Below are 15362 nucleotides of genomic sequence, written 5' to 3' on the forward strand. Positions count from 1 at the left end.
CAGAACTGGGGGAAGGAGACTGAATAGATAATAATAAGTATGGAAGGAATTGTTAGTCTCACTATGGGCAGCAACATATCATAAGTTATGTTTGAGTGGAATACCCTTTTAACATATCACTACTATCTGATATCACATTGTATTATAGTATGGACAGTCATATCGATATTTCGGTGGTTCCTACTATGCAGTAGTACTATTAACTCTTCCCCCCACCTCAGGACTGTCTGCTGCCGGTCCTTTCTCCAGGATGCTGGAAAAGAAGTCTGGAGTGAGCATCAGCCCCAGAGTCAGGGAGCCAATATCCTTGTGCTTTGCTGGTTCTTGTGCTATATCCCACTAGAAGGAGAGGAAGAGAAAGCAAAGAATGGTCACTATACACCCAGCGACTATCACAGGGTTTGTGTATAGGTCACAATGTCATAAAGGTTAGATAAATCCAAGTGGGCATGGGGTGCTGAGGAGGACGGTATGTCTGTTACCTTCATCCTCAGCCGCTTGGAGCACTGGGGGTGTGGCTACCAATTCGGCACACCCCCTCCATTGACAATGCTTAGGGAAGGGGGGAGCCCATCCCCTCTAATGAATATCAACGGAGGTGGGTGGGCCGGATAGTTGCTCAGAGAGGCAGTAGCCACACCCCCAGTACTACAAGCGGCTTACCGGGCACAACTTAATGCACGGGAATGGCGCTGAGGATGAAGGTAAGAGACATAACTTCATCCTCAGCTCCCCGTGTCCACTAGGGAACTAGAGTCATCTAACCTGCTGATAGTTCCCCTTTAAGTCAAGAAGCTTTATTTACACTAAACTGGAACATCCCTTTAAAACAGACATAGGAAACCTTCAGCTTTCCAGCTGTTGCAAAACTACAATTCCCATCATGCTTGGACAGCCGAAGGCTGTCCAGGCATGATGGGAGTTGTAGTTTTGCAGCAGCTGGAGGGCCGCAGGTTCCCCACCCCTGCTTTAACATGGCAACATTGCCTTAATACATCCCTGGCCATCATATTCACCCCCAACCCCCTTCACAACCACCCCTTCCTTCCAGTCAGCTCACCTCAGGCTTCTGCGGCAGTGCGTGTGACACAAGGAGCGCCCGCTGGTTCTGGCCTTTCTTGAGCACAGACAGGATGAAGGGCAGAGCGGTGGACACGTAATCTCCTCCTCTATCCAGGAGTTCATTCCCTAACTTCATCTTCTTGCAGGCTTTCTGCAGTTTGGCCACTTGTGTGATGCTGAAACAAAACACAAGGTATTTAAAAAAAAATAATAATCTCCAGTCTTCCTGTACTTATCAGCTGCTGTATGTCCTGCAGGAAGTGGTGTATTCTTTCCAGTGTGACACAGTGCTCTCTGCTGCCACCTCTGTCCATGTCAGGAACTGTCCAGAGCAGCAGCAGATCTCTTGCTCTCCAACCTGGAAAAAAAACACTACTTTCTGCTGGGCATACAGCAGCTGACAAGTATTGGAAGTTTTTTTTTTAAAGTTTTTTTTAGTTTTTTTTTAAGTAAATTACAAATCTCCTCTATCCATAGGGGGCAATACAGATCTTGTAGACTGCACATCGGGATAAAACAGGCGATTGCTATACTTACTGGAAAACATGATCAAAGGTTCTCACAAAAGGCTTGGGCTCCATGAGGATGAGAAGAAAACCATTGGTGTTGGTGTCATTGAGGACCCTGAGCGATTCTTTGGCCTCAAACTGAACCTATATGGATAAAGACATTTCCCATTATATAAGGCCTCTTGAGGGCTACGGAACTACAAATCTCAGCAAGCATTACATTTCTCTATAGGAGAAAAAAAAAACAGAGAGCTAAGGACTAAGCAGATTCCTGATCTCTGACCTGTTTGTACTTGGCAGCCGTCATATCCGCGCAGAGATTTACAACTCCCAGAGGATCCACAAAGACAACCTCGAATGCTTGATGAAAATCTTCTATGGAGGGCTAGAATGAAGAACAGATTATGGACAATTAAAGGAGAACTCTTAATTTACAGGTTGTTCACCAAAAAAAAAAAAAAAAAATTCTTTCAAATCAACTGGTGCCAGAAATCGCCATTGTCATTTACTTCTATTACAAAAATCTTAAATCTTGCAGTACTTATCAGCTGCTGTATGTCCTGCAGGAAGTGGTGTATTCTGCAAAGAAACTGCAAAGAAGCCGCAAGCAGCTTGCAGACACATGCGACAATGATGACACAGCTGCATGCAACTTACGACCACAAAAATCCATCAAAGTTGGATTTTTGTGATGGTCGGGTTATAGTGTAAATTGCAACATGACCAGATTGGCAATTATTAGATGCTACTTCACAATGCAACATTGCAACCTTCACGTAGCCCTAAAGTGATAGCAATTTATTAAAGTCAGTGCAACAGCTGCTCTCCACCACTAGATGTCACTGTTGTAGTCTCTGGCAAAGCAAAGTACGTAACACCAGCGCAACAGCTGCTCTCCACCACTAGATGTCACTGTTGTAGTCTCTGGCTATGGAAAATACATAACACCAGCGCAACAGCTGCTCTCCACCACTAGATGTCACTGTTGTAGTCTCTGGCTAAGGAAAATACATAACACCAGCGCAACAGCTGCTCTCCACCACTAGATGTCACTGTTGTAGTCTCTGGCTAAGGAAAGTACATAACACCAGCGCAACAGCTGCTCTCCACCACTAGATGTCACTGTTGTAGTCTCTGGCTATGGAAAATAAATAACACCAGCGCAACAGCTGCTCTCCACCACTAGATGTCACTGTTGTAGTCTCTGGCTATGGAAAATACATAACACCAGCGCAACAGCTGCTCTCCACCACTAGATGTCACTGTTGTAGTGTCTGGCAATGGAAAGTACATAACACCAGCAATCTATTGTACTTACTTCTTTCCAGTACAAACATAAAAAAAAAAGTGGAAAACAATAGTTACCACCCAAACTTTATTCATACTCTATTACTCTATTACCAAAAACTAAGACAAACTAATGGGTGTAAAAATAGGTTCTCATTTAAAGGGAACTGGCTGCCTATTTTTTTTTCCAAGTAAACCAGATACTAAAAAAAAATATATATATTTTTACCAATCAGTTTCTATTTCTGATCGCAATCTTTTTTTTTAATGCTACTATGGAAGCAGCCATCGTGCCTGAGCTGTAAAGTCAGTGCAATAGCAATAATCCTCCACTAGGTGTCACTGTTGTAATGGTTTTCTATAGAAAATCAATATCTTATTCCTTGCCAGTACAAACATTATAAACCTCTCTTTATGCCCCATGATCGCCCTCACCTTCTGCATGACTGATTCTGACCATTACTTAATATTATTACGAATCAGCAGGTACAGGAATGACGCCACATCAGTTCTCCTATGGGACAATCTGGACCTTACTGCAGAAATACTTACCAAGGAGGTGTCTGTGGATTTGCCCATTGTAATTCCATTGTCTGTCAGATCTGTGCTGGCTGCAGGAACACAAAACATATTTTATTTTTTTTTATAAAGTAACAAATAGAATCAATATGTGGTAGAGCCATGTAAGAGCAAGCATCGTCTTTTTGTCTATGAATCATTTACCATGTGATAAAATTTACTTCTATTTAAAAATCTCAAGTCTTCCAGTACTTATCAGCTGCTGTATGTCTTGCAGGAAGTTGTGTTTTCTTTCCAGCTCTCTGCTGCCACCTCTGTCCATGTCAGGAACTGTCCAGAGCAGGAGAGGTTTTCTATGGGGATTGGCTTCTGCTCTGGACAGTTCCTGACATGGACAGAGGCGGCAGCAGAGAGCTCTGTGTCAGACTGGAAAGAATTCAACACTTCTTGCAGGGCATACAGCAGCTGATAAGTACTGGAAGACTGGAGATTTTTAAATAGAAGTAAATTACAAATCTATATAACTTTCTGAAACCAGCTGATGTGAAAGAAAAAAGATTTTCCACCAAATTGCCCCTTTAAGAGCCCTCAAAGATACTACAATACAATAGCAGGGACAGGAGAACACCCCCAAGAACAGGTGTTCACAACCTCCTGCCCTCCAGCTGTTGCTGAACTACAACTTCCATCATGCAAAAAGGTGTCCAGACATGATGGGCACCGTAGAGCTGGCTGTGCACCCCTGTCTTACCTAAGAACTGCAGGGCGTTCCTCAGGACCTGGTGTCCATTCATGGCTTTGTTAATCTTATTCCTGGACAGCAGATAGGCCACCAGCATGGACACCACAAAGCCATTAAAGCCGCCGTAACCCTGAAGAAAAGAAGATGAAGGAAAAATTATTCCCATATGTGGAACATGGAACGATAAAGTCCGCAGCTTACATCACGCCTCCCCCTCCACCGGTGACATCATCACGGTACCTTGTCGAGCTGCCGCTGTCGTAGCCAGACCTTCAGGACTGAGATTCCATCTTTCATGCCGGGAAAGTCAGACATGCAGGCGGACAGATGGTGAAAGTGCTGCTCCATGGCCAGGTCACACAGGACGCTGTTGTTATAGTGAGGGGTGGGAGGATCGCCGGCTCCCTCTGCTGGAGACACAAGGAGACAACAGGAACTGTTACAACTGGGAGGCGTGACAGTGTGTGGGTGTAATACACGGGGCGTGGAACTATTTCATCTATGAACTGTCTATATCGCAGGTGTCAAGACTAGAATTCCCATCATGCCTAGAGAGACAAGGCTAAAGCCAGGCATGATGGGAATTGTAATTTTGCAACAGCTGGAGGGTCTGAGTTTGACAGCACTGGTCTATATAATGCATTGATATATACAGGTGAACCCTTCATCATAGGGGTTGTCCTCAGTTCAGCTAAGGCTGGGGTCACACTTTTTGCCATCTGTTTTTATTTTCCCTGTCAGTTTTTTGCATAAAAAAAAAGATGAAAAATTGATGCATTGGTGTGCATCCGTTTTTCCATTGTCTTCCATTATTTAAAAAAAAAAAAACGGACCAAAATGCATCCTGTTTTTTAGCGTACACAAAAACGTGGACAACAGCTTTTGTTTGACACTCAACAACAATGGCCGTTGTATTCAGTGTCAAACAACGGCTGTTGCTGCATTAAAAATTGCATTGAAATCGAGGCACGACGGCCGGAAATAATTGACATAAACGACGGCCATTGTTTGCACTGACTTCAATGACTATGAAAAGTCCTTTTAATAAACAGTACGTTGTGTGAACATAGCCTTATAATAGAAGTAAATGGAAAAAATTTATAAAAATGGATGCACACAAATGCATCAGTTTTTTCAGCCATTTTTTTCCCCATCCGTTTTATGCGAAAAACGGTTTGCGAAAACAAAGTGTGACCCCGGCCTAATATAATTATACTTGTAGGAGACGTCACATTAAATATTTTTGCACATACAATCTGGATTCTTACCCTCCGTGACACTGGGATCCTCCAGGTACCAGGCGCTCCGCACGTTGTTCTTGTTGGGGGAGAATCGGCTGACTTTAAACATCCCAGGAGGAAGACAGACATGAATGCGGACAGTCACCATCTTCTCGTCCTTACCTGGCGGAAGAAGAGAGGGTTAAACACTCAGAAAACCTGGGACACAAGGGGGTCATTGACTATACTCTATAAACATAACATTCTGCAGCTTCCCAGTGTATAAGATCTCTGCTTGCTATCAGTGAATGGCGAAAATCCTGTTTACAGCCAGATGAGAAAAACTAGAACAAATCTGATGTACTCGTGTTCTTATAGTTAAAGTGTCACTGTTTTTTTTTTTTTTTAAATTGACGTCATAGAGACATGTCAAAAGTTTTGATGGGTCTGGGCCTGAGTGTTCACGCCCGTACTGATTGGGAGAAGAAACCGGGAGGAGACGCGCTGCAGCGCATCCTCTCCCTGCTCTGTGTCAAGAGTAAAGAGTGTAAAGAGTCGGGCTCCATAGACTAACATTAGCCTGACTCATCACATGACACAGAGCCGGGAGAGGATCACAATTAGTGCTGTCTTCTAATGGCTTATTCTCAGGATCGGTACGGGTTTGAACACTTAGATCTGGACTAATTAAAACCTTTGACTCTATGGGGGAGATTTATCAAACATGCTGTAAAGTGAAACTGGCTCAGTTGCCCCTAGCAACCAATCAGATTCCACCTTTCATTTTCCAAAGAGTCTGTGAGGAATGAAAGGTGGAATCTGATTGGTTGCTAGGGGCAACTGAGCCAGTTCTACTTTACACCATTTGACACTTTTAACAGGTTACACTTTAAATAGTCACTGTCATTTACATTTTTTTCCAGAAATCAATAGTACAGGCGATTTTAAGAAACTTTGTAATCGGGTTTATTAGCTGAAAAATGCATTTTTATCATGAAAAAGCAGTGTGAAGCTCTCCCCACTGTTTTCATGGTTCTCTTATGGAGAGGGGAGGGGTGGAGGGAGATGAGGCACCAAAACAGGACAACAAAGAGTTAATTTACAGCTACATCACCGGGCTATCTCCTCTAACGTCAGCACTGACCTCTCTGACATCTGAATACCGGCTTTCACACAGCTCCCACTGTGTAATCCTTTGTTCTCTGCTCTCTGCTGGCGACTAATCTCCCTCCTCCCCTCTCCATAGGTTACACAGGGCCCGACTGATGTAAAAGAGTCGAGATTTCCTGATAATGAGCACTGAATGAGAGAGGAGGGGGGGGGGAGTCTTTTTGAATGCAGATAATGGCAGATTTGCCTAATAAACCCAATTACAAAGTTTCTTAAAAATCGCCTGGACTATTGATTTCTGAAAAAAAAAATAATAATAAATAAATAAATGACAGTGACACTTTAAGTAATTGTGTTTTTTCCCATTCTGGTATTATTAAAGGGCTATTCCTCCTGCAAAATGTGACGGTATATTGTTAGGAAATGCTATCAGTGTGGCCGAACCAGTAGGACCCCCCACACACACATCAAAAAAAGGAGATGACACGGCCATTTCAGAGTAACCAGATGCTGCTGTAAGAGAATAAACAATCACAGTGAATCCTCAGAATATAATAATGTACTAATATACAGATCACAGGATACCCCTTTACATCTATAATGTGGCGCTCAGGGCTGGGGGTCTCTCAACTACAGACCCAGGTCTCTTCCTACTCACCTTGTGGCCTCAGCAGCAGCACCGGCTTCATGTGGTTGCCGTTCATATAAGCAAACCTGACGGTGCTGAAGATCTCGCTCTGTGCGAGCCGTGCGGCCACGTGGGCCAGGTACAGCGCCCTCTTCCTCAGGTAACGCTGGTTCAGGTTATCTTTGGCTTGGAGAATTTCCTGTGTAACACGAAGAAAAGGTTATTAAAAATCATCCAATGGCCTGGAAAATCTGATAATCCGGCACACACCACTATATGGTACCATCTAACACCGCTAAGGAGCTGCCTCTATGAGCCAAAGGAGGCCGCAGGCTACTACCGGGTTCGCTCATCTCTAGAGAAAACCTCTTCAGTATAGAGGTATTAGCAATCAGATGACTCCTTTAGTTCAGGCCTCTATAATAAATGCAGCAGAGGTTTCCTTACCTGAGGCATGGTGACCGCAACGTCCACATTGATCTCTGGCTTAATGCACGTCCCCATCAGGTAGCTCCCCACCACCTTGATGGAGGTCGGAGGTGCGAAGTGAAATTTGCCCTTTACTTGGTATGGGACCTGCAGGAATGGGACCTTCACGGATCTGGGGAGCCAGGACTGATCCATTATCTACAGGGGGGGGGGGGAATAAACCATTAAAAAACAATAATTCAAATGGGTAATGAACAACAGGGAGAACAATGGCGCCATCCCTCCAGTACTTACATCTGTCTCCGAGGTCTGGGGGATCTTCTCAATGAGGTTGCTGACCTCCTGTAAGTACTCATCTATGGCTTTCCTCCTCTTGTCCTTCAGTCGCACTTCTTGCAGCAGCTCATCAATCTGCATAGGAACAATAAGTATTCAGAAGTATTACGTTCTCCTCATTTTATATAGGTTATGGGAATTTCCCTTTAATTTTAAAGGTACTCTTTTATAAAATATTTTGTTAGTAAGGGACGACATGGTCCCTCTGCTGCCACCAATAGCTGTATCGGGAACTGCAGAGTTGCTCCTCCCCGGATGTCTATATTATACATGTTACCTTTAGAATAGACATTACACTGGGGGAAGCTGTCTGTGTCACTAGTGCCGCAGCCTCCCCTGATATCTATAAAATACATGTTACCATTAGAACAGACATTACACTGGGGGGAGCTGTCTGTGTCACTAGTGCTACAGCCTCCCCTGTTGTCTATATATTACATATTACCATTAGAACAGACATTACACTGGGATGAGCTGTCTGTGTCACTAGTGCTGCTGCCTCCCCTGATGTCTATATATTACGTTACCATTAGAATAGATTTACACTGGGGAAAGCTGTCTGAGCCATGAGTGCTGCAGCTTCCCTTGATGTCTAAATATTACATGTTACCATTACAATAGACATTACACTGGGGGCAGCTGCCTGTATCACTAGTGCTGCAGCCTTCCCTGATGTCTATATATTATATGTTACCATTAGAACAGACATTACACTGGGATGAGCTGTCTGTGTCACTAGTGCTACAGCCTCCCCTGTTGTCTATATATTACATATTACCATTAGAACAGACTATATATTACATATTACCATTAGAACAGACATTACACTGGGATGAGCTGTCTGTGTCACTAGTGCTACAGCCTCCCCTGTTGTCTATATATTACATATTACCATTAGAACAGACATTACACTGGGATGAGCTGTCTGTGTCACTAGTGCTGCTGCCTCCCCTGATGTCTATATATTACATATTACCATTAGAACAGACATTACACTGGGGGAGCTGTCTGTATCACTAGTGCTGCAGCCTTCCCTGATGTCTATATAATACATGTTACCATTAGAATAGACATTACACTGGGGGGAGCTGTCTGTGTCACTAGTGCTGCAGCCTCCCCTGATGTCTATGTAATACATGTTACCATTAGAATAGACATTACACTGGGATGAGCTGTCTGTGTCACTAGTGCTACTGCCTCCCCTGATGTCTATATATTACATGTTACCATTAGAATAGATTTACACTGGGGAAAGCTGTCTGAGCCATGAGTGCTGCAGCCTGCCCTGATGTCTATATAATACATGTTACCATTAGAATAGACATTACACTGGGATGAGCTGTCTGTGTCACTAGTGCTGCAGCCTCCCTTGATGTCTAAATATTACATGTTACCATTACAATAGACATTACACTGGGGGCAGCTGCCTGTATCACTAGTGCTGAAGCCTTCCCTGATGTCTATATAATACATGTTACCATTAAAATAGACATTACACTGGGGAAGCTGTCTGTGTCACTAGTGCTGCTGCCTCCCCTGATGTCTATATATTACATGTTACCATTAGAATAGACATTACACTGGGGGACGCTGTCTGTGCCATGAGTGCTGCAGACATGGCAGTTACTGACAGTACAGGCTGCCACAGGTCTAATGTCTATTCTAATGCTAACATGCACTTGAATAGACACAAGGGGAAGCTGCATGGAATTGGTTTAAGTAAATATGGTTTGATCTGATTAGTTCTGTCTGTCTGACATGGGTAGACATTAGTTCTGTCTGTCTGACATGGGTAGACATTAGTTCTGTCTGTCTGACATCCTCAGTCTGTTTCAATAGGGATCTGTCACCTCCACATCATGGTCAGAGTCGCAGACATAGGCAGATAGCCGATAAGACTGTAAAACAAATGATACCAGTTTCTTAACTGATGGCTGTGTGCAAAGTTATAAAATCATGTTTCCTTTCTAAGCTCAAGAGTGGTAGAGGTTGTGCTGAGCTACAGCATGCATGCCTCCTCCCTACCCTACCCCTGCCTCCTTCCCTGCTCTACACGACTGGAAATCAAGCAAGGAGAGTGGGGGAGAGAGGAGGCATGCATGCTGCAGCTCACAACAACCTCTTCAGCTTAGAAAGAAAACATGATTTTATTGGCACCATCAGCTAAGTGACAGGTACTGTCCGTTTTACCGTCTCACAAGCTATCTGTCCACGTCTGCAGCTCTGAATTAAAGGTCGCCACTGGTAGCGTTACTGGGGGGGGGGTTACCTGCATGCGCAGGAGGCTGGTGTGGTACTGCTGCTCGGTCTCCTTCAGCTGGATCAGCTCCTCAGTACTCAGGGGTTTGCTCTCATCAGACTCCTTCTTCTTCTTCTTTGCAGGTTTCTGGGGATTCGGCTTTGAGGGTCTCTTTGTTGCTTTCTTAGCTTTTGGCTTGGAAGCCGGAGGGTGAACGGGCTCCTCAGCCGCATCGGACATAACGCCGTCCTCAGCATGGTCGTCCTCCTGTACAACAACATAAAACTATATCTGACATCTTTGTCATATGATTAGAGGCCGGTGCACATAGGCAGGACACTATAGTGGGGGGCTCCATGATGGGGTGCACATAGGCAGGACACTATAGTGGGGGGCTCCATGATGGGGTGCACATAGGCAGGACACTATAGTGGGGGCTCCATGATGGGGTACACAGTGCACATAGGCAGGACACTATAGTGGGGGGCTCCATGATGGGGTGTACAGTGTACATAGGCAGGACACTATAGTGGGGGCTCCATGGTGGGGTGCACATAGGCAGGACACTATAGTGGGGGCTCCATGATGGGGGATGACAGAGTGCACATAGGCAGGACACTATAGTGGGGGGCTCCATGATGGGGTGCACATAGGCAGGACACTATAGTGGGGGGCTCCATGATGGGGTGCACATAGGCAGGACACTATAGTGGGGGGCTCCATGTTGGGTGCACAGTGCACATAGGCAGGACACTATAGTGGGGGGCTCCATGATGGGGGTGCACATAGGCAGGACACTATAGTGGGGGGCTCCATGATGAGGTGCACATAGGCAGGACACTATAGTGGGGGCTCCATGATGGGGTGCACAGTGCACATAGGCAGGACACTATAGTGGGGGGCTCCATGATGGGATGCACAGTGCACATAGGCAGGACACTATAGTGGGGGGCTCCATGATGGGGAGATGACACAGTGCACATAGGCAGGACACTATAGTGGGGGGCTCCATGATGGGGGATGACAGTGCACATAGGCAGGACACTATAGTGGGGGGCTCCATGATGGGGTGCTGACACAGTGCACATAGGCAGGACACTATAGTGGGGGGCTCCATGATGGGGTGCTGACACAGTGCACATAGGCAGGACACTATAGTGGGGGGCTCCATGGTGGGGTGCACATAGGCAGGACACTATAGTGGGGGCTCCATGGTGGGGTGCACATAGGCAGGACACTATAGTGGGGGCTCCATGGTGGGGTGCACATAGGCAAGACACTATAGTGGGGGGCTCCATGGTGGGGTGTACATAGGCAGGACACTATAGTGGGGGCTCCATGATGGGGTGCACAGTACACATAGGCAGGACACTATAGTGGGGGCTCCATGATGGGGTGCACATAGGCAGGACACTATAGTGGGGGGCTCCATGATGGGGTGCACATAGGCAGGACACTATAGTGGGGGCTCCATGATGGGGTGCACATAGGCAGGACACTATAGTGGGGGCTCCATGATGGGGTGCACATAGGCAGGACACTATAGTGGGGGCTCCATGATGGGGGATGACACAGTACACATAGGCAGGACACTATAGTGGGGGGCTCCATGATGGGGTGCACATAGGCAGGACACTATAGTGGGGGGGCTCCAGGATGGGGTGCACATAGGCAGGACACTATAGTGGGGGGCTCCATGATGGGGTACACAGTACACATAGGCAGGACACTATAGTGGGGGGCTCCATGATGGGGTACACAGTACACATAGGCAGGACACTATAGTGGGGGGCTCCATGGTGGGGTGCACATAGGCAAGACACTATAGTGGGGGGCTCCATGGTGGGGTGTACATAGGCAGGACACTATAGTGGGGGCTCCATGATGGGGTGCACAGTACACATAGGCAGGACACTATAGTGGGGGCTCCATGATGGGGTGCACATAGGCAGGACACTATAGTGGGGGCTCCATGATGGGGTGCACATAGGCAGGACACTATAGTGGGGGCTCCATGATGGGGTGCACATAGGCAGGACACTATAGTGGGGGCTCCATGATGGGTGGTGACACAGTACACATAGGCAGGACACTACAGTGGGGGCTCCATGATGGGGTACACAGTACACATAGGCAGGACACTATAGTGGGGGGCTCCATGATGGGGTGCACAGTGCACACAGGCAGGACACTATAGTGGGGGGCTCCATGATGGGGTACACAGTACACATAGGCAGGACACTATAGTGGGGGGCTCCATGATGGGGTACACAGTACACATAGGCAGGACACTATAGTGGGGGCTCCATGATGGGGTGTACAGTGCACATAGGCAGGACACTATAGTGGGGGGCTCCATGATGGGGTGCACATAGGCAGGACACTATAGTGGGGGCTCCATGATGGGGTGTACAGTGCACATAGGCAGGACACTATAGTGGGGGGCTCCATGATGGGGTGCACATAGCATAGGCAGGACACTATATTGGGGGGGCTCCAGGATGGGGTGCACATAGGCAGGACACTATAGTGGGGGGCTCCATGATGGGGTACACAGTACACATAGGCAGGACACTATAGTGGGGGCTCCATGATGGGGTGTAAAGTGCACATAGGCAGGACACTATAGTGGGGGGCTCCATGGTGGGGTGCACATAGGCAGGACACTATAGTGGGGGCTCCATGATGGGGTGTAAAGTGCACATAGGCAAGACACTATAGTGGGGGGCTCCATGATGGGGGGCACATAGGCAGGACACTATAGTGGGGGGCTCCATGATGGGGTACACAGTACACATAGGCAGGACACTATAGTGGGGGCTCCATGATGGGGTGCACAGTGCACATAGGCAGGACACTATAGTGGGGGGCTCCATGATGGGGTATACAGTGCACATAGGCAGGACACTATAGTGGGGGCTCCATGGTGGGGTGTACATAGGCAGGACACTATAGTGGGGGGCTCCATGATGGGTGCACAGTGCACATAGGCAGGACACTATAGTGGGGGGCTCCATGATGGGGGTGCACATAGGCAGGACACTATAGTGGGGGGCTCCATGATGGGGGTGCACATAGGCAGGACACTATAGTGGGGGGCTCCATGATGGGGTGCACATAGGCAGGACACTATAGTGGGGGCTCCATGATGGGGAGATGACACAGTGCACATAGGCAGGACACTATAGTGGGGGGCTCCATGATGGGGTGTACATAGGCAGGACACTATAGTGGGGGCTCCATGTGGGGTACACATAGGCAGGACACTATAGTGGGGGGCTCCATGATGGGGTACACAGTACACATAGGCAGGACACTATATTGGGGGGCTCCATGATGGGGTATACAGTGCACATAGGCAGGACACTATAGTGGGGGGCTCCATGATGGGGTGCACATAGGCAGAACACTATAGTGGGGGCTCCATGATGGGGGGCACATAGGCAGGACACTATAGTGGGGGCTCCATGGTGGGGTGCACATAGGCAGGACACTATAGTGGGGGCTCCATGATGGGGTGTACAGTACACATAGGCAGGACACTATAGTGGGGGGCTCCATGATGGGGTGCACATAGGCAGGACACTATATTGGGGGGCTCCATGTGGGGTGCACATAGGCAGGACACTATATTGGGGGGCTCCATGTGGGGTGCACATAGGCAGGACACTATAGTGGGGGCTCCATGATGGGGTGTACATAGGCAGGACTCTATAGTGGGGGGCTCCATGATGGGGTGTACATAGGCAGGACACTATATTGGGGGGCTCCATGTGGGGTGCACATAGGCAGGACACTATATTGGGGGGCTCCATGTGGGGTGCACATAGGCAGGACACTATAGTGGGGGCTCCATGATGGGGTGTACATAGGCAGGACACTATATTGGGGGGCTCCATGTGGGGTGCACATAGGCAGGACACTATATTGGGGGGCTCCATGTGGGGTGTACATAGGCAGGACACTATAGTGGGGGGCTCCATGATGGGGTGTACATAGGCAGGACACTATATTGGGGGGCTCCATGATGGGGTGTACATAGGCAGGACACTATAGTGGGGGCTCCATGTGGGGTGTACATAGGCAGGACACTATATTGGGGGGCTCCATGTGGGGGGCTGACAGTACTATGACAGTACCAGAGCAGGCAATGTACTGTGCACCACTACTTCTCAGGTTGGAGGCATCACATCCTGTGTCTCTCCAGCTGATGCAATACTACAACTCCCATCATGCCCTAACAGTCTTTTGCTGCCGTGGCATGATGGGAGTTGTAGTTGTATAACACCTTATGGGGAGCACTGCTACACTGTATATCCTACACCGCTGCATATAATATACACTGATGAGAGGTCACATGATGAATATTCATGAGCTCCCCGTCACGGGACACGCCTCATAACCCGCCAATGTACCTGCACTTCGCTCCGTTTCGCCTTCATCTCCTCTCCGCCAGAACACGTGGGTTACCGATTCCTGGACTTTCAAACCACGCCCATCGGAGCTCCTGATTGGACAAGGCATTCGGCGCACAAAGCACGTCCTATCTCGGGCGCTCCGGAAGTGACGTGCGTCAGGGGGGCGGTTCTGCGAGTGCTAGAGCAGCCATGATAGTTACTGGCAATGGTGCCCTTTTACTTGAGGTTGGAAGTGGGGTGAAGGGAGCTGGTGGATTAATCTCGGAGATTTTATTTTTCCTATATAGAGCTTAAAGCAAGTTAACAAGATGTTCTAGTCAGAATCGCATTAAACAGTACGACATGACATAAGTAAGAGAATGTGCCATTCAGAATCTTGGAAAAGCTGAGTTATCATCCTCAGAGGCTCTGTCATAGTGGTTGTAAAGGTTGAGTTAAGGGGATAGTTCACAAAAAAAACATTCAGAAATCAACTGTAATTTACTTCTATTTAAAAAATCTCGTCTTCCTGTACTTATCAGCTTCTGTATGTCATACAGGAAAAGGACTGACACCGTGCTCTCTATGAGAGGTGAGATGTTTTCTATGGGAATTTATTACTGCTTTGGACAGTTCCTGAAATGGACAGGGGTGGCAGCAGGACATACAGCAGCTGATAAGTACTGGAAGACTTGAGATTTCTTTAAAAGAAGTAAATTACAAATCTCTGGCACTTTCTGGGACCAGTTGATTAGAGAGAACCTATTTGGTAAACATCCCCTTTACAAATGGCTTTTGGTCGGACTTCTCCTTTAAAAAATAAAAATCACCAGAGTTCCTCTTTAAAGGGACCCTAAACCATTACCAGAATCTGCATGTTAATC

General features: G+C 47.2%; 1 protein-coding gene across 1 annotated transcript in view; it reads right to left on the bottom strand.

Moving 5' to 3' along the window:
- NOL6 (nucleolar protein 6) overlaps positions 1–14582 on the bottom strand; it is a 49000-nt gene extending 34418 nt beyond the window's left edge. Inside the window, exons 1-13 of the mRNA XM_069963272.1 lie at positions 14497–14582; positions 10112–10348; positions 7801–7917; positions 7525–7704; positions 7108–7276; positions 5388–5522; positions 4360–4529; positions 4129–4249; positions 3411–3469; positions 1855–1956; positions 1600–1715; positions 1061–1238; positions 217–339 (exon numbers count right to left, since the gene is read on the bottom strand). Of these exons, the coding sequence (XP_069819373.1) occupies positions 217–339; positions 1061–1238; positions 1600–1715; positions 1855–1956; positions 3411–3469; positions 4129–4249; positions 4360–4529; positions 5388–5522; positions 7108–7276; positions 7525–7704; positions 7801–7917; positions 10112–10348; positions 14497–14523 (1734 nt within the window). The 5' untranslated portion in view covers positions 14524–14582. The remainder of the gene's footprint in view (positions 1–216; positions 340–1060; positions 1239–1599; positions 1716–1854; positions 1957–3410; positions 3470–4128; positions 4250–4359; positions 4530–5387; positions 5523–7107; positions 7277–7524; positions 7705–7800; positions 7918–10111; positions 10349–14496) is intronic.
- Positions 14583–15362: the final 780 nt, after the last annotated feature.

This window comes from Dendropsophus ebraccatus, chromosome 3 (genome assembly GCF_027789765.1).
Source record: "Dendropsophus ebraccatus isolate aDenEbr1 chromosome 3, aDenEbr1.pat, whole genome shotgun sequence".
Lineage (NCBI taxonomy): Eukaryota > Metazoa > Chordata > Amphibia > Anura > Hylidae > Dendropsophus > Dendropsophus ebraccatus.